Raw genomic sequence first — 23,338 nt, 5'->3', positions numbered from 1 at the left:
CAGTCATCTCACATATAGGCTTATTTACAAATGATCACATTAAGCTAAGCCAGTTAAGAACCAGTAAAACAAGAAATAGCTCTTTGTAACAGTGCTGAATCTTGCTAAGGGTAGTTCTTTTGAGTGCCAAAGGTTGCGTGTCTACAGGCTCCAATGATGGAAATCTAGCACTGGAAATAAATATAGGAAATAATGCTTTAAACAATGGAGCAAGGCCAAAATGTCGGAAGGGTTAACATAATAAAAATATGACTAAGCACCTAGAGTGTGAGCACTGCATAAAAATGAAGAGAGTAGGTAAATGGACAAGCATTTTATAATGTCCATGCCAGGGTAATAATCATAACAAGTCAGCTGTCACAGTACACAGTTCAAGTGAAACATAATTTACTGATGGAAGTCACAGGAACAAAAGCTAGTGCAACTAAATGTACCTTGTGCCCAAAGGGTTTTGGCCGTGATTAAAAAGTACAAAAAAAGCAGCATAATTGCAGTGAAAGATTGCACAGCACACAAAACATTCCTGCAAATGGCCTAATATTTCATGCAGATATTTTCATACCTCATCAGTGAGCCTGTCTATTCTGTAGAGGCTGGGGTGAATCATTTTCATCAGATGAGCTAGTGGCTGGTATTTTATCTGGCACATTGCAAAGACTCGATCATCCAGACGTGTGCTGGTGCCAGTCCTAAAAGCTTTCTACAAAGACAGTACAAATACAATTGTTCTCTTTAATGACTCTCAATCATAATGAAGATTCTCTAAAGACAGCCCAATCTCTGACTCTCCATTTGTATAAATTACAGAACATCCTAGCCTTGTCTAACTGAAAGCATGTGCTAAGTATCACATTTCCATAGCTATACAGCTTTTGTATAGTGTATTTCAACTTAAAATTATTTAGTTGTTCTAAAGGCTCAAGGTTTTTTTTACCTTCATGCATTCTATGCATGACAGTGAAAAAACCTTCTGTGTGCAGCATTCCCCCCTAAGCCGCCTCTCGATCCAGCAATGTGCACTGTAGTCTCGGCTATCCCGGGACTGCCACTTCTCATTGGCTGAGACAGAAGCAGGAGGCATTGGCCCCTACTGCTGTCAATCACAGCCAGTGAGCCAATGAGGAGAGGAGGCAGGGCTGACCGTGGCTCTGTGTGTGAATCAACACACGGAGCAGCGGGTGCCCCCATAACAAGCTGCTTGCAATGCAGGCACCAGAGAGGAGGGAGGGGCCAGGAGAGCCTGCGGGGGATCCGAGAAAAGGAGGATCCAGGCTGGTCTGTGCAAAACCACTGCACACAGGAGGTGAGTAAAGACATATTTGTTATTTTTTTTCTTTAAAGAAAACCCAAAAAACTTTAGAATCACTTTAAAGTATATCTAGAGCCAGAACTTTTTTTTTTTTTTTATATCAGATTATGGAAGGATTAAGACAGATGTCAGATTTTATGCCATCTGTGTCTGATTGGTGAGTTTTTCCTTCACTTCCTCTCCTGTAGACTCAACTGGAAGTGGGAGAATATCTTTCCAATGTCAGGAAAAAACCCTCCTTCTTAGCCCTGGATTACACTGAATGGGTCTTTGAAATCATGAGATTTGAAAGGTGCTGGTCAGTGCAATTTCATGTACAGCTTGCCTAAAATCTGTGTGGCTTCATGCACAGATGTCTATGCAAGTTGCACATGAAATCACCAAAAATAGTGCAAGAACCTTTTTTTCAAATTCGGTGCTGCACCGCAAAGTCGGAGTCGCACCGATTTGAATGGTTCCATGGACACAAATAGGGGGCGAATTGTCATGCAGTTTGGAACTGTCAAATCGCACAAGTCGCACCGGCATGAACCAGGGTTTAGACAGTTGTCCTTTGTCATTGATACTGATGTACATACCATGTTGTCAGTTCATGTTTGGTATCTTTTTTCATTCATTTTAAGATACAAAATAAATTATTATTTATACAGGATTTATATAGCGCCAACATTTTGCTCAGCGCTTTACAATATAACTAAAATTATATTTTAAACAGTTGTAGTTCAATTATATATGATGCAGTGAAAGTCCCCTTTCTAAAGAAGTATGCCTTTATATATGTAAAAAAAAAAAAATCAGAATACAGTTGTTGAGTAAATAAAATTATTTAATTACACAGGCATTCATCAGAAATCAAACATTAGTCCAGAGACCAATGTAACATGTTGGACCTTTCTTCACGCTGGCAGAGTTGAACTGGTAAATCTTTTCTATTAGTCTGTATAGTACATGTCTCCCTCTAGTGGTAAGAAGCTTGATTTCTTTTTCAAATGAGCCTTGTTTTATACAGCAGGTAAAAGAAGTATTGAACACGTCACCGTTTTTCTCAATAAATATATTTATAAAGGTGCTATTGACATGAAATTTTCACCAGACAACCCATGCAATCCATACAAAGAAACCAAAACAAATAAGTTCAGAAATGAAGTTGTATAATAGAAAGGAATAACATAGGGCAAACGTATTGAAAACAAACGATAACTGAAATGTATTTAATACTTCATTCAAAATCCTTTGTTGGTAATGGCAGCTTCAAGATGCCTCCTGTATGGAGAAACTAGTCGCATGCATTGTTCAGGTGTCATTTTGGCCCATTCTTCCACAAAGTCTTCAAATCTTGGAGGCTCCTCTTCTATGAACCCTGATCTTTAGTCCTTTCCATAGATATTCTATTAGATTCAAGTCAGGTGATTGGCTGGGCCATTCTAGCAGCTTTAATTTCTTTCTTTGAAACCAATTGAGAGTTTCCTTGGCTTTATGTCTGGGATCATTTTCTTGCTGAAATGTCCACCCTTGTTTCATCTTCATCACCCTGGTAGATCGCAGCAAATTTTTATCAATAATGTCTTGGTACATTTTTCCATTCATCCTTCTTTCAATGATATGAAGGTTGCCAGTACTGTATGCTGAAAAACAGCCCCACACCATGATGTTCCCACCTCCAAACCTCATTGCTGCTATGGTGTTTTTGGGGTGACGTGCAGTGCCATTTGACCTCCAAACATGGTGTGTATTATGGCATCCAAAGAATTCAATTTTGGTTTCCTCTGACCAGACAATATTCTCCCAGTTCACAGGCTTCTTTAAATGTTGTGCAGCAAACTTGAAATGAGCTTCAACATGCTTTTTCTTCAGCAATGGAGTCTTGCGTGGTGAGCGTGCATACAGGCCATAGTGGTTGACTGCATTACTTATTGTTTTCTTTGAAACAATTGTACCTGCTTATTCCAGGTCTTTCTGAAGCTCCTCTCAGAAATCTTGCAAGGAGCACCTGGTCGTGGCTGGTTTATGGTGAAATGATGTTCTTTCCGCTTATAGTTTATGGCCCCAGTATTCACTGGAACATTCAGAAGTTTAGAAATCCTTCTGTAACCAATGCCTTCAGTATGTTTTGCAACAATAAGGTTGTGAAGGTCTTGAGAGCTCTTTGATTTTACCCATCAAGTGATGTTTCTTGTGTGACACCTTGATAACGATACACCTTTTTATAAGCCATCAGTTGAGCCTGAACCAACTGATATTAATTTGCACTGGCAAGGGGCAGGATTGCTTTCTAATTACTGATATATTTCAGCTGGTGTCTTCGCTTTCCATGCCTTTGTGCACCTCACTTTCTTCAAGTGTTCAATACTTTTTCCTTGTGTCATTCCATTGTATTACACATAACTCAATTCCAAACTTGTTTTGGTTTCTTTGTATGCATGGATTGTTACAGACATGTGGTGAAAATTTCATGTCAATAGCACCTATTTACTGAGAGAATTGGTGACGTGTTGAATACTTACTTTAACCGCTGTATATTGCAGAAGCCTATTCAGAAATAAAACAAGGGGTAGAGAACTACATGCTTATTCAGATCAAGCCTACCAGCTTGTTTATCAATGGACTTCAAATGTTTAACAGCTGTGATTTTTTTTTTTTTACTTCAGCAGACATTTGCTAGAGCTGGTCAAATGTAATTGCAAACAGAAATGGTAGGTTTAAAGGGTAAGCTCACTTTAACAAAAAGAAAAAAAAAATGCACATTTCTTTTGCAGGTAAAAAAATATGTTTTTTTTTTTTTTTGTTAAAGACCTGTAATGCATTGCACTCATGATCAGCAGATCATGGGTGTAATGGCATGGTCCTACAGACTGTCTGTGTATCTGTCTGCCCATACCTCCCATACAAGCAGGCATTTACACTCTGACAGGAAGCTCAATGAACTACCTAGAGCGATCAGCAGCACTCTGGTAGTTCATTAAGAACTAAAAGCCAACAGCCGCAAAGGCTGTTGGGATTTGTAGTTTTCCCATTCACAGAACACTGTGAATGAATGACACGGGTGGAGGGTGGGTGGAGCAAGGCACAGGAGCATTTGTTTTAGTTTGTGACAGGAGGAGAAGATCTCAGGCTTGCTGTCAAAATGGGGACTTGTGGGGGTGTGGGAGCCGATGCATTTGTAACAAGTTATATCCTGAATATGGGTGTAACATGTTACAAAAGGTGAACTTACCCTTAAAAAAAACCCACAAACATTTGCTCAGAATGAGCCCCTAATTCACTTGCCCTTCATAGACAACTCCATTGTTTTCTCTAAGTTGGCAGAACTGAATATTTTATGTCCAACACACAAAGTGAGAAAGTAATGAATTTACTTACTTGCTTTAGAAGAGCCAGTATATAGAGTGGAAATAGCTTAAGAGAATTGGGTGCTATCAGTGCAGATGGCTGTAGACTTGAAAGTGTGGAATTGTATGACAACAAAGAATCCACTACAGCATTCACTAAGGCATCTCTTGCATCAGAAATACTGGATGATATGGATCGGTCTACAGCTAGATTTAAAAAAAACAAAAACAAAAACAAAACTTCATTTATTCGGTAACGGGAATTAATATTCGTAGATCACCGGAAGTAGGCTTATTTCATCTGTTGCCCACTGATATGCCAAAGAAATCAGTTGAATTAATCCTTTATCTTTTGTTGGCATCACGAATTACTATAGGTAGATGTTGGAGACAGTCAATTCCGCTAGACTTGGTCAAACAGAAACTTAATTGGATTATGATAAATGATAAACTTACGAGTATCGTTAATAATAGTACTTCTAAATTTGAGGTCATATGGGAACGATGGATTAGGTATATCTCTATTATCTAATAGACTTATGGCTGGCCCTCTTCTCTTTTTGTTTTTTTCCCCCCGTTATAGTCTTTATGCTCTTCTTTTACTCTTCTGTTCAATTTTTTCTTTTTTTTTTTATTTTGTCAGATGGCTATCTGAAACTGCCCATGTTTACTGACCGATGGAATATGTGCTACCCTATTGGGGCTGTGTCCTCTTGTTTACAACATCATTGGTTGATGTATTCTTATGTGCTTATATATTCTATGAATCTGTTTGTTTGCCACAACTCACCATGTTGGTAGGCTATGTTTCCTATATTTCTGTATAATACTTTCTACAGTTTTTCAATAAAAATATTGAAATATATAAAAAAAAAACAGTTCTAACCTACCATAGCTCAATCAAATGCAATGTATGACTACAAAATAGATGGACTACTTACTGCACCTAGTCATGGTCAGATGAACAGGATGCGAGCATACTGGGTATATCACAATAAAGATCATTACTTGGGTTCTGACACTCTAACCCCTTAGCCTGGAAATCCCTCTATCGCCATTAGGTAAACATTTGCAGTATTCAAAGTGATGGTAAAACAACCATAGAGAGTATTGATGTGTTTTTTTAAGCAGGAGGGCAAAGGGGCTCACTTTTTTGTACATTACACTCTCCCTAATTTGTAATGTAAGCAGCATCTCTTACATTCCAGTATTCCAGTATGATCAGGTTTTCTGCAACGTTTTTAATCTACACAATTTATTGTTAAAAAAAAAAAAAAAACTCACTCATGAGATAACATTTGCACTTCCTGAGCAGCTAGATTGCCTTAGCTGCCATACAAGCTCTAGTCATCTCAATATCCAAGGGTTGGCTCCAAATTTCAGTAAGTCTACATTTGATGGGCAGTTGGGATGGCTTTGAATGAACACCATACCGAAAACGTACAATATGCACTTTTAGCATATAGTGCATTTACCTGTATGATTATGTTTTTAACACTGTTTTATCTAATTACATGTTTGCTATAAGATTGGAGGTTTTGCATATCATTACCACTATGCTGGAGGACACCAAAAACAAAAAACCGGTCATGCCATCTTTAGCGCTACAGTTTCCCCCTTCCCCGACTCTACATAAAGAAAGAAAGCACATGAACACTTCCAGTCAATTGGGGTTGGGTTTCTTATGAGTCTGAACTTCTGAGCAAAGGAAACCACTGTCAGGTATTCTTGTAAACCTGTGAGAAGTATAGTGATCCCTGTGCAGTGGCAACACCCCCTTGAACTATTCAGTTCTTAATCCCATGACGCCGACGTAACACAAATATGCGGCCTCACAGAACTGGGCTTTTTTCCGTGGGGCCGCATATTTGCGTACCTGTCTTTCTGTTGGGAGCGCGCTGCACAGTGCGCTTCCAGCACAAAGACCGGGATATCACTGAGAGCCCCGGGTCCTGTTCTAACGGTCGGGACCCGGGACTCCCGATTCCAGGTCACACGATCACTGTGATAGCCTCTGATTGGCTATCACAGGGATCAGTCACTGTACAGCCAGGCCCCCTTGGTTTTTTTTTTCTCTATGAAGAGAGGAGAGAAATACATTGTATCTCTCTAACTCTTGGCATAGAGGGAAGAAAAAAATGTTTGTTTAAAAAAAAAAAAGATAAAAATATTAAAAAAGATAAGAAAAAATACCTAGATCAAGGTTTGATCTAGTTCAGTGCCAGGGTGTTTGGGTCTAGGTCAGGGTCAAGGTCAAAAGGTCAGGATTTTTTTTTTTTAAATTTAGTGTCAGTGTGTTTTAGGTAAAAAACAAAACAAAATGTGCACTATTGTTTCTGGGCTGTACTACAGGTACAAACAACAAATAACATACACATATATGGTATCACTGCGATCATCAAGAGCTGTAAAATTTATTTTGGGTTGTACTTTGATGGTAGGTTATGGTAGTAACAAGAAGAGCACAGTTAAATAAAAAAAAAAAGATTTTTTTTTTAGTATTTTGGGCCAGTTTTCATTTGATAATAAAAAAAAAAATCAGGAGATATCCATTACCATTTACCACCAAATGAAAGCCCAATTTGTCCTGAAAAAAAACACGGTATAATCCACCTGGATGTACAAAGTAGTTGTGATGATATGTACAGTTTTACTAACACATGTCAATGTTGCAAAATTGTGCTTAGGCATTTAGATTTGTTTTACCCTTAGGCGTGAAGAGGTTAATATACTTCTGCTCCCCACAAACCTGATTCAAAAACAACCTGGATCACCTGGCAAAATGTGGCAAGGCATAACCTTTGCTCCAAAACAAACATTTTCAGACATAAAATGTAATATTTATTTCTATGGGAAAATAACAGCCCTCAATAGACTTAAAACAGCTCTTTCACAACATTTGTGTAAGGTATCATGCACATTAGGCTTAAAAAAAACACCACCTTTACAGGGATTTGACGTTCTTTATTTCAGCCTGTAAAACCACCTCTATATAAGCCTATGTGTCCATGCACACACAGGAGTTTACAGGCGTATTAGTAGAGGAGATTTTACAGGCTGGACAAAAGACTCCACCAAAAGCACATTTAGAGGAGGAGATGAAGAGCAGAAAAAATGCCAAATGTGCCTAAACAGTAGATGTATGGGCGCTAATGCATTTAAATGGGCAGACTAATTGAATATTGTGGTTAATGGAATTCCTTAATGCTCAAAAGCTTTATGAACTTAAACGAGTAATGTGTGGCTTTTACCACGTACTTTTAACAGCATTTCTGCTACCAGGGGAAAAGGCGCCCAGAAGGGGCTAAACCAGGGGTGGGCAAACTTTTTGACTTGAGGGCCGCAATGGGTTCATATATTGGACCCGGGGGCCGGACCAAGAGTAGATGAATGATGTGTATGTGTCATCCATAGTAAGTATGGTAATATTCCCCCATAGTAAGCATAGTAATTAATCCCCCATATAGTAATTCATCCCCCATAGTAATTCATCCCCCATATAGTAATTCATCCCCCGTAGTAATTCATCCCCAATATAGTAATTCATCCCCCATATAGTAATTCATCCCCCCTATAGTAATTCATCCCCCCTATAGTAATTCATCCCCCCTATAGTAATTCATCCCCCATAGTAATTCATCCCCCATATAGTAATTCATCCCCATATAGTAATTCATCCCCCATAGTAATTCTTCCCCCATAGTAATTCATCCCCCATATAGTAATTCATCCCCCATAGTAATTAATCCCCCATATAGTAATTCATCCCCCACATAGTAATTCATCCCCCCTATAGTAATTCATCCCCCCTATAGTAATTCATTCCCCATATTAAGTCCCCAAGTCCCCCCTGTGTCAATTCACTTACCTTTGCTCCGCGCGTTCCTCTCGCCGTGTTCCCGCGCCGTTCCGGTGTAGCATGAAAATCTGTCTCCTATGAGGATCTGTCCCCCTCGACGTATCTGCGCATGTGCCAGTTTCAGGCATTAGCAGCCGATCGGCGATCTCCGGCACATGCGCAGATACGTCGAGGGGGACAGATCCTCATAGGAGACAGATTTTCATGCTACACCGATCTTCAGGGCGGACTGTGAGAGGAGCCTAGCTCTGCGGGCCGGATTAAAAGGTCCGCCGGGCCGTATACGGCCCGCGGGCCGTAGTTTGCCCATTGCTGGGCTAAACAGACACCCTGTGTGCATGAGGCCAAATTATGTAACACGGTTTTTGACATCCTAACTAAGTCTCTAAAGACCTCTAGTGGTGATGTTTAAAAAAAAACCCACAAAGATGGCACGTCATGTACAATTTAACATGAATTGAAACTTACCCATGTTTGCCAAAAGGCTGGTAATAGCCTGTACATCTGCTCCAGCAAACACATCTGGCAATGAATTTACCACTGGCAAGCATAATGTATGCACACGTATCCTTCGCTGACCTGTTTACCAAAAAATAAGTTTCACTTATATTAAACATTAATAGATTTATTCAAAAGATAAATATATATTTGCTATCTATGAACTGTCATATATCTGATAAGCAAATCTGGAAAAAAAAAAAAATCAGACAACACTGTGCCATGTAAGCATCTCAGGATTCTGAACCTAATTAGTTTGTAAGCTCCATGAGCAGGAACCTCCAATTCCTTGTGTATTGAACTGTATTGTAAATGTACTGTCCCCCTTTACATTGTAAAGTGCTGCATAAACTGTTGGCACTATATAAATCCTGTATAGTAATAATAATATTAATTCAGCAATGCCTCACTTCAGTGACTTGATAAATTTGTATGTGTGACGAACGCGGTGCCCGACCCTTGCCCTTTTCCCCAACTCATGACAAAGGACTGGTCAATCTCACACCACTTACGCAACAATGCCACTCTCAGCTGCACCCTACAAAAAGATTTTCCAGCTCATGGGGCCACAATCTACAGTCAGGTGCATAAATATTGGGAGATCGACACAATTCTAACATTTTTGGCTCTATACACCACCACAATGGTTTTAAAATGATACAAACAAGATGTGCTTTAACTGCAGACTGTCAGCTTTAATTTGAGGGTATTTACATCCAAATCAGGTGAACGGTGTAGGAATTACAACAGTTTGCATATGTGCCTCCCACTTGTTAAGGGACCAAAAGTAATGGGACAGAATAATAATCATAAATCAAACTTTCACTTTTTAATACTTGGTTGCAAATCCTTTGCAGTCAATTACAGTCTGAAGTCTGGAACGCATAGACATCACCAGACGCTGGGTTTCATCCCTGGTGATGCTCTGCCAGGCCTCTACTGCAACTGTCTTCAGTTCCTGCTTGTTCTTGGGGCATTTTCCCTTCAGTTTTGTCTTCAGCAAGTGAAATGCATGCTCAATCGGATTCAGGTCAGGTGATTAACTTGGCCATTGCATAACATTCCACTTCTTTCTCTTAAAAAACTCTTTGGTTGCTTTTGCAGTATGCTTTGGGTCATTGTCCATCTGCACTGTGAATCGGTGTCCAATGAGTTCTGAAGCATTTGGCTGAATATGAGCAGATAATATTGCCCGAAACACTTCAGAATTCATCCTGCTGCTTTTGTCAGCAGTCACATCATCAATAAATACAAGAGAACCAGTTCCATTGGCAGCCATACATGCCCACGCTATGACACTACCACCACCATGCTTCACTGATGAGGTGGTATGCTTAGGATCATGAGCAGTTCCTTTCCTTCTCCATACTCTTCTCTTCCCATCACTCTGGTAGAAGTTGATCTTGGTCTCATCTGTCCATAGGATGTTGTTCCAGAACTGTGAAGGCTTTTTTAGATGTCGTTTGGCAAACTCTAATCTGCCCTTCCTGTTTTTGAGGCTCACCAATGGTTTCCATCTTGTGGTGAACCCTCTGTATTCACTCTGGTGAAGTCTTCTCTTGATTGTTGACTTTGACACACATACACCTACCTCCTGGAGAGTGTTCTTGATCTGGTCAACTGCTGTGAAGGGTGTTTTCTTCACCAGGGAAAGAATTCTTCGGTCATCCACCACAGTTGTTTTCCGTGGTTTTCCGGGTCTTTTGGTGTTGCTGAGCTCACCGGTGCGTTCCTTCTTTTTAAGAATGCTCCAAACAGTTGTTTTGGCCACGCCTAATGTTTTTGCTATCTCTCTGATGGGTTTGTTTTGTTTTTTCAGCCTAATGATGGCTTGCTTCACTGATAGTGACAGCTCTTTGGATCTCATCTTGAGAGTTGACAGCAACAGATTCCAAATGCAAATAGCACACTTGAAATGAACTCTGGACCTTTTATCTGCTCATTGTAATTGGGATAATGAGGGAATAACACACACCTGGTCATGGAACAGCTGAGAAGCCAATTGTCCCATTACTTTTGGTCCCTTAACAAGTGGGAGGCACATTTGCAAACTGTTGTAATTCCTACACCGTTCACCTGATTTGGATGTAAATACCCTCAAATTAAAGCTGACAGTCTGCAGTTAAAGCACATCTTGTTCGTTTCATTTCAAATCCATTCTGGTGGTGTATAGAGCCAAAAATGTTAGAATTGTGTCGATGTCCCAATATTTATAGACCTCACTGTAGGTTCCAGCAGACTGACAGCGCTTGTTACTGGGTTACGTTAATTCAGCAATTAACTCTTTAACCTCTTCCCGTCCGCCTATTGTACATAGACGGCAGACGGAAAGCTTTGCCGATGAGGGCTAACATACCTGTACGTCAGCCTGCATTGATGGCTTCTGCGCGGATCACATTACTGCTGTGTCCGGGCAATCACATGCTGTAATCACAGCACATGCATAATAAACAATGGAAAGGGAAAGTAAAGATCACTTTTCTCTGCTCTCAGTGTGAGAGCAAAGAGAAGCGATCCTGCAGTGTATGAGTGTACAGCAGCCTGTCAGCCACCCTGTGTCCCTGATTGCTGCCCCAGTGTAAGCATAATAAAACATGCAGCCAACCCATCACCTGTCTCCGTATACACAAAAACACCATACCCCAAACCAACACCCTGATCTCTGCCATAACAGCGCCCTGATCACCTCCATACGCCATACCAGCACCCTGATCACCGCCATACACCGTACCAGAGCCCTGATATCCGCCATACACCGTACCAGCACCCTGATCACTGCAATACCCCGTACCAGCATCTTGATCACCGCCATGCCCCGTAGCAGCGCCCTGATCACCGCCATACTTCGTACCAGCGCCCTGATCACCGCCATACCCCGTACCAGCGCCCTGATCACCGCCATACCCCGTACCAGCGCCCTGATCACCGCCATACCCCGTACCAGCGCCCTGATCACCGCCATACCCCGTACCAGCGCCCTGATCACCGCCATACCCCGTACCAGCGCCCTGATCACCTCCATACCAGCATCCAGTTCACCACCACACCCCATAGCAACATCCTAATCACCCCATATGCCATACCAGCATCCTGATCAGCGCCATACCCCATATACCAGCACCCAGATCACCGCCATACATCATACCAGCATCCTGATCACCGCCATACCCCATATCAGTGTCCTGATCATTGCCATACCCTATACCAGCATCCTGATCACCACCAAGCCCCATACCAGCCTTCTGACTACTGTCATACCAGCATCCTGATCACCACCATACCTCATGCTAATGTCCTGATCACCGCCATACCCCATACCAGTGTCCTGATCGCTGCCATATGCCATACCAGCATCCGGCATTTTAGGGTCCCAACTGATCAATTTTCAAATATATATCCCATAGTTTGTAGGCTCTAAATCTTTTACACAGACTAAATAATAAATACTGTTTTGGATTTATTTTATCCCAAAAATGTAGCAGAATACATTTTAGCCTAAAATTTATGAAGAAAAATAATTTGCAAAATTTTATAACAAAAACCTAAGCAAAAAATGTTTTTATTTCAAAATTTTCGGTATTTCATTTGTATTGCAAAAAATAAAAAACCCAGTGGTGATCGAATACCACCAAAAGAAAGCTCAATCTGTCTCAAAAAAAGGATAAAAATATCATATTGGTACAGTGTTGCATGACTGAGTAATTGTCATTTAAAGCGTGATAGTGCTGAAAGCTAAAAATTGGCCTGGACTGGAAAGGGGTGACAGTGTCTGGACTTGTAGTGGTTAAGCTACCAGCACCATCTACTGACTGAGAAGGAGGAAACTCACAATCTTAGCAAGAACAAATATGAAAAATAAACGTCTGCAACATGCACTGTCCCCACAGACATGTATATTCAGAAATGTATCATATACAGTAGCACTCTTCAAGAGACATGGATTCTTTTCGTTTGCATTAAAACCCTTACGGACAGATTTAACACTTTTCAAAATCAGATGTAATAATGAAAAGGTCAAAATGGTGCAAATAAAATATTTAAAGAAAAAAAGGTGTGACATTAACAGAGACAATAAAACAACAGAGAAATAAAAAGGAGTTGAAAATGAATATTTGCAAATCCCTTGGTTTTAGCAGAGTCCAATTGATCAAGCAAAAATGGTACAGTGGCTCTCTCCGGTCCAGTTATATGTTCCTTGGTTGATGTTAAAACGAGAGCCAGTCAAAATATCCTGACATTCCCTTTTTCTGTGGTAGCAAAAGAGTGTTGACAGAGACCATTTGACCAATCATCTGGTTTAAGGGGTGATGGCTGGGAGGCAACCACGTTTATGACCAAGTCCCAAATACAGTTTCTTATAAGTATTCATATTTCTGAATACCTAGCATTTACAGACTGCTACCATGCAGATTATCGTCCAGAATGAAATTAGTTTGAAAATATATGACAGATCTTGGATATCTATTTCTCATAGGTGGAGTGTGGAGGCCTAATCCACTCTGGTACCTCCTAGCATAGAGGTGTTTGGAACCAAAATGCTACTCCATAACTGAGGGAGGTAAATATGTTTACAATCACTGGCAAAAAGTATGGAATCACCATGCTTGGAAGACGTTCATTCAATTGTTTAATTGTGTAGAAAAAAAAACGAATTATAGACATGCCTCAAAACTATTTAACATTCTGACCTTCTGGCTTTAAGAAACACTAAATAAATAAATAAAACTGTAGTCAGTTGCAACTATTTTTTGCAGATCAAGCAGAGGAAAAAATATGGAATCACTCAATTCTGAGGAAAATATTGTGGAATCATGAAAAAAAAAAAAAAAAAAAAAAAAAAAAACAACACACTATAGTACACCACTAGTACTTTGTTGCACCTCTGGCTTTTATAACAGCTGGAATTCTCTTAGGCATAGATTTAACTATCGACAAACAGTATTTGTCATCAGTCCAGCTCCAACTTTCTCTTATTGCAGTTGCCAGATCAGCTTGGCAGGTTGGACCCTTCTCATGGACCATTTTCTTTAATTTCCACCATAGATTTTATTGAAGATTTAATGAATGTCATCTCCCCCGTACCTTTACTTGACATACAACCCCATATCATCAATGATTGTGGAAATTTGCATATATTCTTCAGGCAGTGGTCTTTATACATTTCAATGGAACAACACCAAACAAAAGTTCCAGCATCATCACCCTGCCCAATGCAGATTTGTGATTCATCACTGAATATCACTTTCATCATGTCATCCACACTCTGTGATTTCTTTTCTTTAGCCCACTGCAGCCTTTTTTTTATGTTTAGGTGTTAATGATGGTTTTTGTTTGGTTTTTCTGTGTGTAAATCCCATTTCTTTAAGGTGATGTCTTACAGTTTGGTCACAGACATTGACTTCAGTTTCCGACCATTTGTTTTGTTGTGCATTTTCGGTTTTCAAGGCATATTGCTTTAAGTTTTCTAATTTGATGGATTTGATGTCTTACTTGGTCTATCAGTATGCTTCCCTTTTACAACCTTCCCATTTGATTTGTACTTGGTCTAGATTTTAGACACAGCTGATAATTTACCTTCTTGAATAAGTTTTATAATCCTCTCCTTTGTTTCAACATTATCTTGTGTTGCATCCATGACTCATGTCAATCAGCTTGGTGCAACAGCTCACCAAGGTGTGCAAGCACTCTTTAACTGCAGACTAATTAGCAGATGTAATCTGATGCAGATGTTTGTTTTAGAACTACAAAGTACATGGTGAGTCCATAATATTTTCCCCAGAACTGAGTGATTCCATATTTTTTTCCTCTGTTTGATCTGGAAAAACAGTTGCAATTGACTACAGTTTTTTTTCTTTTAATTTTTTTTTTAAGCCAGAAGACTGGAATGTTAAATGATAATAGTTTTGAGGCATGTTTGTGATTGTTTTTTTCTACACAATTAAACAATTGAATAAACATTTTCCAAGAGTGGTGATCCCATACTTTTTGCCAGGGGTTGTATATTCTGGCTGTACTGTCATTCTTTCATGAGTTATGAAATATGCTGAAGTTTTAGAATCTTGGCTGCTAACCATTCTAGCAGAAATGTGGATTGGCTATTCCCATCAGCTGAGCTATTTACGACCGGATATCTGTTAGTTCTCTGGATTGCTCAACTTAGAGGGTGACAGTTTTATTAGGGTTTCCATGCTGAAACTGTGGATTGGGTAATGGAGAGGTCTGGGTGCCCAATAAATAGATTGATAACAAGGTCCTAGCATCATATAACAGTTTGTGTATTGTATAAACTGAAGGACTGAGGGAGACAGGTCACAGTGCTATGTCTTCTCTTGAAAAAAATGTCACAGGAGACTTGTGATGTGGACAAAAATGGCTGCTACACACACAGCTATTCCTGTGCCTAGTATGCACAATCATTACACTGGGCTCTACAATGTAAAACTCCCATCAGAAACTCAGATTCTAAGTTATTCAGAAAATAAGGTTACTAGCAAACATAGAAATATAATAAAACAGCCTGGTAACAGCACAAAGTGCATGCCAGAATACATTAGGACCATTCCTCAGGTAGACAGTGTTTCCAGATTTTAAAATGCAAAACATTTCAGGACTGATTGGGTTGAAGCACACACAGCAAAAAAAAAAGGCTACTTTAAAAACAGCCCATCTTTACATCCTCGTAACAATGCAATTTCTGCAAGCTGAATTTTCATAGTTCCCCCTTTGTGAAGAATTACCTTTGCTAGATGTATAAAGAAGAGCAACTTGAAAGCATGCCAGCGATGTATCTGTCAGACTTTCATCTATGGACATTTGCACTGCAAACCCTGCATCTTCATTAATGTTAGCGAGAGACAACAGATCCGTAGAACGCACAAAGAAATTCCCATGAAAGGTGTGTATTGAGAGGCCTGCAGATAAAGAAATATTATCAAATGTCAATTTGTGACATCATCAAAACCAAACAAAAAAGGAGATGGATCAAACATTTTAGATCACTTTGTTTTCAAATAAACTTCATATATATATATATATATATATATATATATATATATATATATATATATATATATATATATATATATATATATACACACACACACACATACTGATCTCCTAACCATGGGGTGCTGCCACATGTAATCACATAGTAAGATGCCATTTCTGAGTTCCTGGAAGTGCTAGCTACCTGGCTGTTTTGGTCTTTAGTACTTTAAATAACTGTCCAGAAACAGGCAATTAGTACGTTTAGTGACACAGAAAGAAATTACGTTCTTATAAACAAAGCAGTTTACATACCTTTTGTACAACGTATTCTCATAACTGCTTCAAATCCAATCTTCCTAGTGAGATAATGATCAAGATCTTGTTTTAGTTTATTAGCCTGGGCTGTATTGTGCTTGTGGTGGAATGAGGGATAATAATAGATGCAACCAGCAGAAAACTTTGACATGCAGGCTAAAAACAAACGAAAAAAAATCATTAATTTCACATAAAAAAACAGTAAAAGGTAAACATTGCAAACTTCAGATATTGTGAGTTCTGGGCTAATTGTGGCCAGCTGGAGGTGGACTGGGAGACTCCTTTTCTCCTACTTGGCAACTCTCCTTTTATTATAAAATTGATACAATATAGATCACCAAGTAAAGCAATGACTTTTGGATTTCTACGGACCAAACACAATAAAAGAAAATAATCAAAAGGAGAAGTATGAACAAACAGACTGGAGATTTATCACCTTAGGAAGACTGCAATATGTTACAAACATGTACTATGCTAGAGTAAGATGTGTTAGGCAAAAGAGTGTCTGGCACATTTTAATGTACCATGGCATATGTTTTTGTTTTTAAAGTTTCTAAGGGAATAAAGCTCTAGCATTAGTTTTTGGTACTTTTCTTTTATTGGGTTTGGTCCATAGAAGCACAAAAGTCAGAGATTTACATAATGTTCCATACTATACCTTATATATTGGGGCCTCCGGACAAAGGAAGGCGGCTGAGTTGCCATTTAGGTACAATGTTTTATTAAAGCAACCCTGCTGCTGTGCAACCGAGTCCTACTTGTAAAAGAAGGCAGTATCTACTTAACTTTCTGCCTGTGCCACAGAATCTCCCTGGCAGACAGCTTATAGTTTTCAATGGACTAAAGGTGCTGATGAGGGCAGTCATAGTCAATTCACTCTTCCTGCAGCTCTGAAACTGACAGCCTGTACGAATGTACAGACTTAGATCTGTCGGAAGAAACTGCAGAAGCCTGACATTGCACTTGTGATCCACTGAGCACTCTGCATGCTCTTGAAAAAAAAAATGCACAATTTTCTATCTTCAAAAACATGGACAATTATTATTTTTTTTTTCAAACGTGAACTTAGCCTTTAAAGTCAAAACACCGTTAATTTATGAAGGTCCAAAGGCTCAATTGTGTGGACATACTAAACATTTAATCATCCTAACAGAATACAAAAACTTTAATGTTGGTGTCAGGTTCAATAATAATGGAAAATTTGCATTAGGGGTTCAAGAAATCTGTACAATGATACTTTGAATCACACATACAAAATGTCTAGCACCTCTACACTAGAGCACACAATGGCCTGTATATAAAATAGTGCCATTTTACTATGATGACATGTCGAAGGCAGAACAACTCTTGCTTGAAGTGTTAAAAAAAACATGCTTGATGTTGTGTACAAACCTATAGGCTCAATTCATAAAGCTAAAACACCAGATAAGAATCCTTTTAAAAAGTGACAGCTACTTTTAGTTGAGTCCAATGAGATTTGAAAATTACAGTCACGTGGTAATAAATAAAATTCCTTATCTTTGTGTAAAACTTCATGAATTGAACCTTAAAGTATTACTAAACCCACAACAGTAAAATCAGTCCGTATATGCAGTAAAGCATGCTTGATATACTACTCACTGTGGAACCTAAGGGGTTAATCCTCTGCATTGTGTAAAATTGCTGTTTGATCCTGACTTCTCTGATCCTCCCCTTCTTCCAGTGTCTCCCTGTTATCTCCTGATAAGACATAGCGTGTGGAGACACTCTGCACATGCTCAGTTGGGTGTCTACTGCTGGAAAGGTTTTTTTTCTTTTCTTGGGAAAGTGCATGTGATCAGCACAGGGCCAATCAGCACCGTCCACATAGAGATCAGGGGTTTTGCATCTTACTAGAGCAGAAAGAAAACTCCTCCTACAAGCTTTAACAAGTGCTCTGCTGAACACTGATAGAAGTCAACAGACTGCTCTAACAGCTGATGAGAAAAGGTATTTACCAGTTTATATTTACTAAGATAATTGGATTTCCATGTTTTAAATACTGTGGGAGACCAGATAGAGTGAATGCAGGGTCCTAGGTTTAGTAACACTTTAGGTTTAGTAACACTTTGCATTTTACGTTGACTTGTTTGGGGAATAGAAGCCATTCTGACACAAAGAAAAGTTAGCTGATAGTACCTAAAGATACCTAAAGTATCAACTAACTTTTCTTTGTGTCAGAACGGCTTCAATTCCCCATACAAGTCAACGTAAAATGCAAAATCAAATTGAAGCAGGTTGATATGGTTTAAGAGGTCAACAGGTCAAATGCATCTATCAGAAAATTCTGAACCATCTCAAACTGACGCCACATGAAAGCAGATTACACTTAAAAACATGTTACTTTTTCTCACTGGAACAAGTCCAAAGCATGTCGACACAGGCCTTAAATTGGAAAATAGCTTTAATAGCTTTGTGAATTTTACAGACCTAAAGATGCCAAGTCAGAATATTGAGAACTTAGAAGGAACAAGTCCACTGCTGTTTGCTGTCCTGAGCAATCCAAGGCCAACTTCTTATAGAAATCAGTGGCAGGACCCAGATGCTGTATACCCTTAAAATAAAATGCAGAAACAAGTTAAAACAAAGCTACAATGTGAACAAGACTGCTTTACCATATGCATGGTCTGGATGTCGATTATCTGTGTCCAGAGCTGTGCTTCTGTGCATGTATATGTGTAAACATTGGCATGTGCGTTAAGATCCCTACAGCTGCTTTGTCTCTCCGTGCGTTCTTGACTTTGACAGGCTTGCTGTCATACCTCTGATACATACGTACAAGATTCCCTTCCCTCCAATCAGCTCTCCTCACTGGGATCTGCAGAGTGTAACTTCAGCTCTGTGCCCCCTAATTTCTGGTAACTGAGACAAACTGTATAAATCCTGCACTTTGAAGGGCTGTAGAGGAGAATAATGCAGATAAACAGGTACAACTTATGTAGGAGGATTTGTTTCATCTCTGTGTATCACCTGAGGCCAGTCACTGGGTATATGTAATGGTTATGGTTTGTAAGCAATTTTAAGGCAAAATGTGCCTTTTTCACAACTCACATAACAACACCCTTGAGTGTTTTAAGTAAAGCAGCACATTCTCTGTACTGCAGACATCTTAAAATTCCAAAACAAATATGGCATTCGTTAAGGTGGTTTCACATTTGGTTCAAGCAGATGCTGCATTTTATAATTTGCTCTAATGTAATGCGATTCTATAGGCAGCCATTGCAGCATAGCACTAACAATTCTCATACTGTATATGTCAACATATTCATGAAAGAAAATGCAAGAAATGAGCAATAAACATTGTACCTTAGTGCTGGACCTTTGGTTAGGATCTTCTCTAGACTGTAATAGACCAGCACCCAAAGATGGCAACTGAGTCTGAAACACCGATATACGTCCACCCGTTGGAGACATCAATTTAAATGCTCCCTGAAGAGCAGGGCCTAAAGCACTATGTGTTTCTCTTGTGCTTAAAAACATGCTGGGCAGAGCTGTTAATAGATCTTTGATGAGCTATGGATAAAGAAAAAAAAATTAGTATGAACACCAAAGTTAGAAGCTACTCTCTAAAATGAAAAAAAAGATTCCTGACAATAATTACTTAGACATATTCTGTCATCACGACAGAAACTGTTCTTGTACTCAAGGCAAACAAAAAGTATTAGAGGCACATTTGCATGATAACAGCCAAAGGATGTTTTAAAAAATAATCAAACTAATTGCAGAAGTCACAGAAACTTATTTAACCCTTACGTTTCCAGCAAACCACAAGGTTTCCCTGCTGTTCTGGCACCCGAGATCGCGCTGAGAATGAGAATAAATGGCAGCCCTTCGTGTCTCGTTGCAGGTGATTGCGGGTGCGGGAACAGCTGTGATTCCTGCACCTGCAACCAGCAGGCTAGTGTGAACCAAGGCTAAGGGTCTAAATCACCCTTACCTCTGAAGCTAGAGACTACATTCCAGAGGCCACTAACAAGCAGTGAGGAAGCGATGTGACACCTCCTCACCAGGTGATTTAACGCCATTTTTGCAGACAATAGCAAGAAATAAGTGATTTGATAAACATTTGCGCAACTACTGCGGGGTCTAAAAAGGTTTTATGCTACTGGTCATGTGCTTTCATAAAATATTTGGTTTGGAGGGCTTTTACAAACTCTGAAAGCTGTAAAGGAAAAATTAAAACCTCCAGATTTTTAGAGAAATTTTACAAATATTTGTTATTAACTCAATACAGGTTAAGCTTTTATATTCAGTAGGAATTCAGCAGGAATATTGTAAAATGTGCTGTTTGTATCTGCTAATAATGATTTTAGTGTATTTTTAGCTAAAATATTGTTTTGATAAACATTTGTGCAAATATTGCGGGGCCTTAAAATTTAATAGCACCTTCTTTTTTATACTACTGGTCAAATTCTTTCAGAAAATATATGGTTTGGTGGGTTTTACAAACTCTGAAAGCTGTAAGGGAAAAATAAAAAAGCAATGGAAAAATTACAAAAATGGTCTGACCACTTGAGATTAAAAGTGGAGTGCAGGGCCTAGCAGTGAAATGGTTAATCCCCCAGGGGACTATGTTCATATAGTGCTTGGTCTTGTTCACCTCTGTCCTGCTGTTGCCAAGAAGCATGGTTGGACAGTTTGCAGTAATGTAAAAGGTTAAATTGAACCTATTTATGCAAGGTCCACTTAATGCCTGGAATCCCTCCACAAATAATACAAAAATAACAGGAAAAAAAAAAACCATATCTTATTCCTAGAGTTAGGCATGCTAATAGAGACCACAGTATCACCATTCAGCTAAGGATCCCAAGTCTCATGAGAAGACTCTACTCCACTGTGTATAAGTGCATTCTCACTAGATCTGGGATCCCACAGGAAAGGCAAGCAATGTCATGCTCGCCTAGGCAAGCCCACCAGTAGTCTGGGAGTAAGGCAAGTATTTTTTTATTTTTTTAATGGAATAAACGGGGCTAGAAATTAAACAGAATCTAAACACACTCACACACAGTTTCCTACCTCAATGCTTTCATGTAAATTTACAAGTAAACCATCAGGGGTTGGTAAGAAAATATCTGAAAAAAACAAGACCCGCTATTAGCAACTACTAACCCGAAGGGAAAATAATATGCTATATATTAAAAATTAGTGCAAACTGAAAAACTAAAATAGTTGAGGAAACTAGTAGTGGTGTCACTAGAATAATCAATAGAAGAGAAGAATGCTACAAATATTTTGAGTTTTACAGCAGAAATAAAGTTGACCATCCATAGATTGAAATTCAGCAGTGTTCAGCAGGGACTGGTCAAATTTCAATCCATGTATGGGGCTAACTGGCTGTACACATGTCGATCTATAGCCAGCAACCCTGAACACTGTATTGTGCATGGAGGGAAGGTTCCTGCCAGCAGAATACAACACAAATCAAAAATTCACGCTAAGGTTACAAACAATGATAAAACCAAACAATCAAAAAATTATTATGTTAAAAATAATACTGGTGCTGCTGTTCAAGTGTAAAACACTAATACATGAAAAATTATACAGACAAAGTTTAACAGTGCAACTAAACCTTAATGTAAATGTAAAATAAAATTTTCCATAAAACGTCCAATGATGTGATAAAGTGCTTCTAATCCACGATTATATTCTCTTCATTAAAGTGCTCAACAAATCATACAAAGTGACTTGGTGCTCAGGAAGTGCTCTTTGATCAGTGATCCCTCTTGTGACCACTAGTGTTGGGCTCGATGTCTGAGTCAAACGTAAATTCGACTTGAACAGGAGCCGTTCGTGTGTTCGCTGATCACACGAATAGTAAAGGCATTTGGCGGGCTGTTCACCTACATTGCATTGTGAGAGCAATGATTGGCTAAAGCATGCAAATGACCACAGGTCAGGCGTGTGTGTTTAGGTGAGGTTCCCCCTAAAAGCCATACCAGGCCCTTTTAAGGGGAGCCACACCTCCCAAAAATGGGGGGAAAAGGGTGGGTCCCTCCTAAATTCCTACCAGACTCTGAGCACAGGCCTGACAGGGCAAGAAAGGGGGGGGGGGGCGATCAAGGGCCCCCACCCTCCCTAAAGCTTACCAGGCCTCTTCCCCACAAGGGCTTCTTCCCCACAACCCTGGCCTGGTGGTTGTGGGAGTCTGTGGGTAGGGGGCTCATTAACATCAATGTACCCCTTTCAATAATGGGGAACCCTGATGCTGCCCCCCCCTTGTGAATGAGTATGGGGTAGGTCTGACAGTTGCTGGTCACATGTAAACAATTGGGTGGAGCTAGCAGTGACATCACCGCTAGCCACGCCTTTTGTTTTTTTGTTTTTATTTTTTTTACATCTGGCCGGCGGGTGTCTTTATTTTTTTTAATTAAAGGACTTGTCAAAAACTGTTGTTTTGTTTTTTGCTCAATTAAAGAAATTTTCAAAAGTATGGCATCTTTATTTTTTCTAAATTTAAGCCTTTCGTGGATGGGTATAAGTACCCTTTACTGATTCACAAGGAGGGTGGGGGTTAGCATCAGGGTGCCCCCTTAAAATGGTACCCTGATGCTAATGAGCCCCTCTGTCCGCAGGCCCCCCACAACTACCAGGCCAGGGTTGTGCCGAAGAGGCCCTTGCCCCCCATTGCTGTCCCAATGTCAAGGGCTTGGGGCCTGGTAAGCCGCAGGGCCAGACCTGTGCTCAAATCAAGGGTCTAGTAGGAATTTAGGGGGGGGGGGCCCACACTTTAAGGGGGGACTTTTTTTGGGAGGTGGGGTTCCCACTAAAGGGCCTGGTACGGCTTTCAGGAGGAATGCACGCACTTTCCCCCATTTTTGGGAGGTGGGGCTCCCCGTAAAAGTCCTACCAGGCCTAAAGGGCCTGATAAGGTATTTAGGGGGACCCCCCCCACACACACTTTTTTTTTCTTTACTGTGTGGTCCCTCCTAACCTTCCCACCAGACCTAAAGGGTCTGATATGGATTGAGGGGGACCCCACACGGTTTATTTACTTATTTTTTTTAAATGTCAGTCCTTCTGCAG

The 23,338-nt window shown here is 39.7% G+C and overlaps 1 protein-coding gene across 3 annotated transcripts in view; it reads right to left on the bottom strand.

Annotated features, from left to right (window-relative positions):
- Positions 1-23,338, bottom strand: part of SEC24B (SEC24 homolog B, COPII component) — a 104,104-nt gene that overhangs the window by 8,677 nt on the left and 72,089 nt on the right. For all 3 annotated transcript variants that reach the window (XM_089668498.1, XM_089668499.1, XM_089668500.1), the window contains 8 exons: positions 21,332-21,387; positions 19,622-19,828; positions 18,746-18,869; positions 16,295-16,453; positions 15,733-15,906; positions 8,966-9,076; positions 4,670-4,845; positions 563-700 (listed from right to left, as the gene is read on the bottom strand). In XM_089668498.1, coding sequence (XP_089524624.1) covers positions 563-700; positions 4,670-4,845; positions 8,966-9,076; positions 15,733-15,906; positions 16,295-16,453; positions 18,746-18,869; positions 19,622-19,828; positions 21,332-21,387 — 1,145 coding nt within the window. The remainder of the gene's footprint in view (positions 1-562; positions 701-4,669; positions 4,846-8,965; positions 9,077-15,732; positions 15,907-16,294; positions 16,454-18,745; positions 18,870-19,621; positions 19,829-21,331; positions 21,388-23,338) is intronic.

Source organism: Staurois parvus, unplaced genomic scaffold (genome assembly GCF_062004578.1).
Source record: "Staurois parvus isolate SC_StPar_1 unplaced genomic scaffold, SC_StPar_1.0 ptg000058l, whole genome shotgun sequence".
NCBI lineage: Eukaryota > Metazoa > Chordata > Amphibia > Anura > Ranidae > Staurois > Staurois parvus.
Note: the sequence above shows the minus strand (reverse complement) of the source record. Positions and strands in the feature narration are given on the sequence as shown.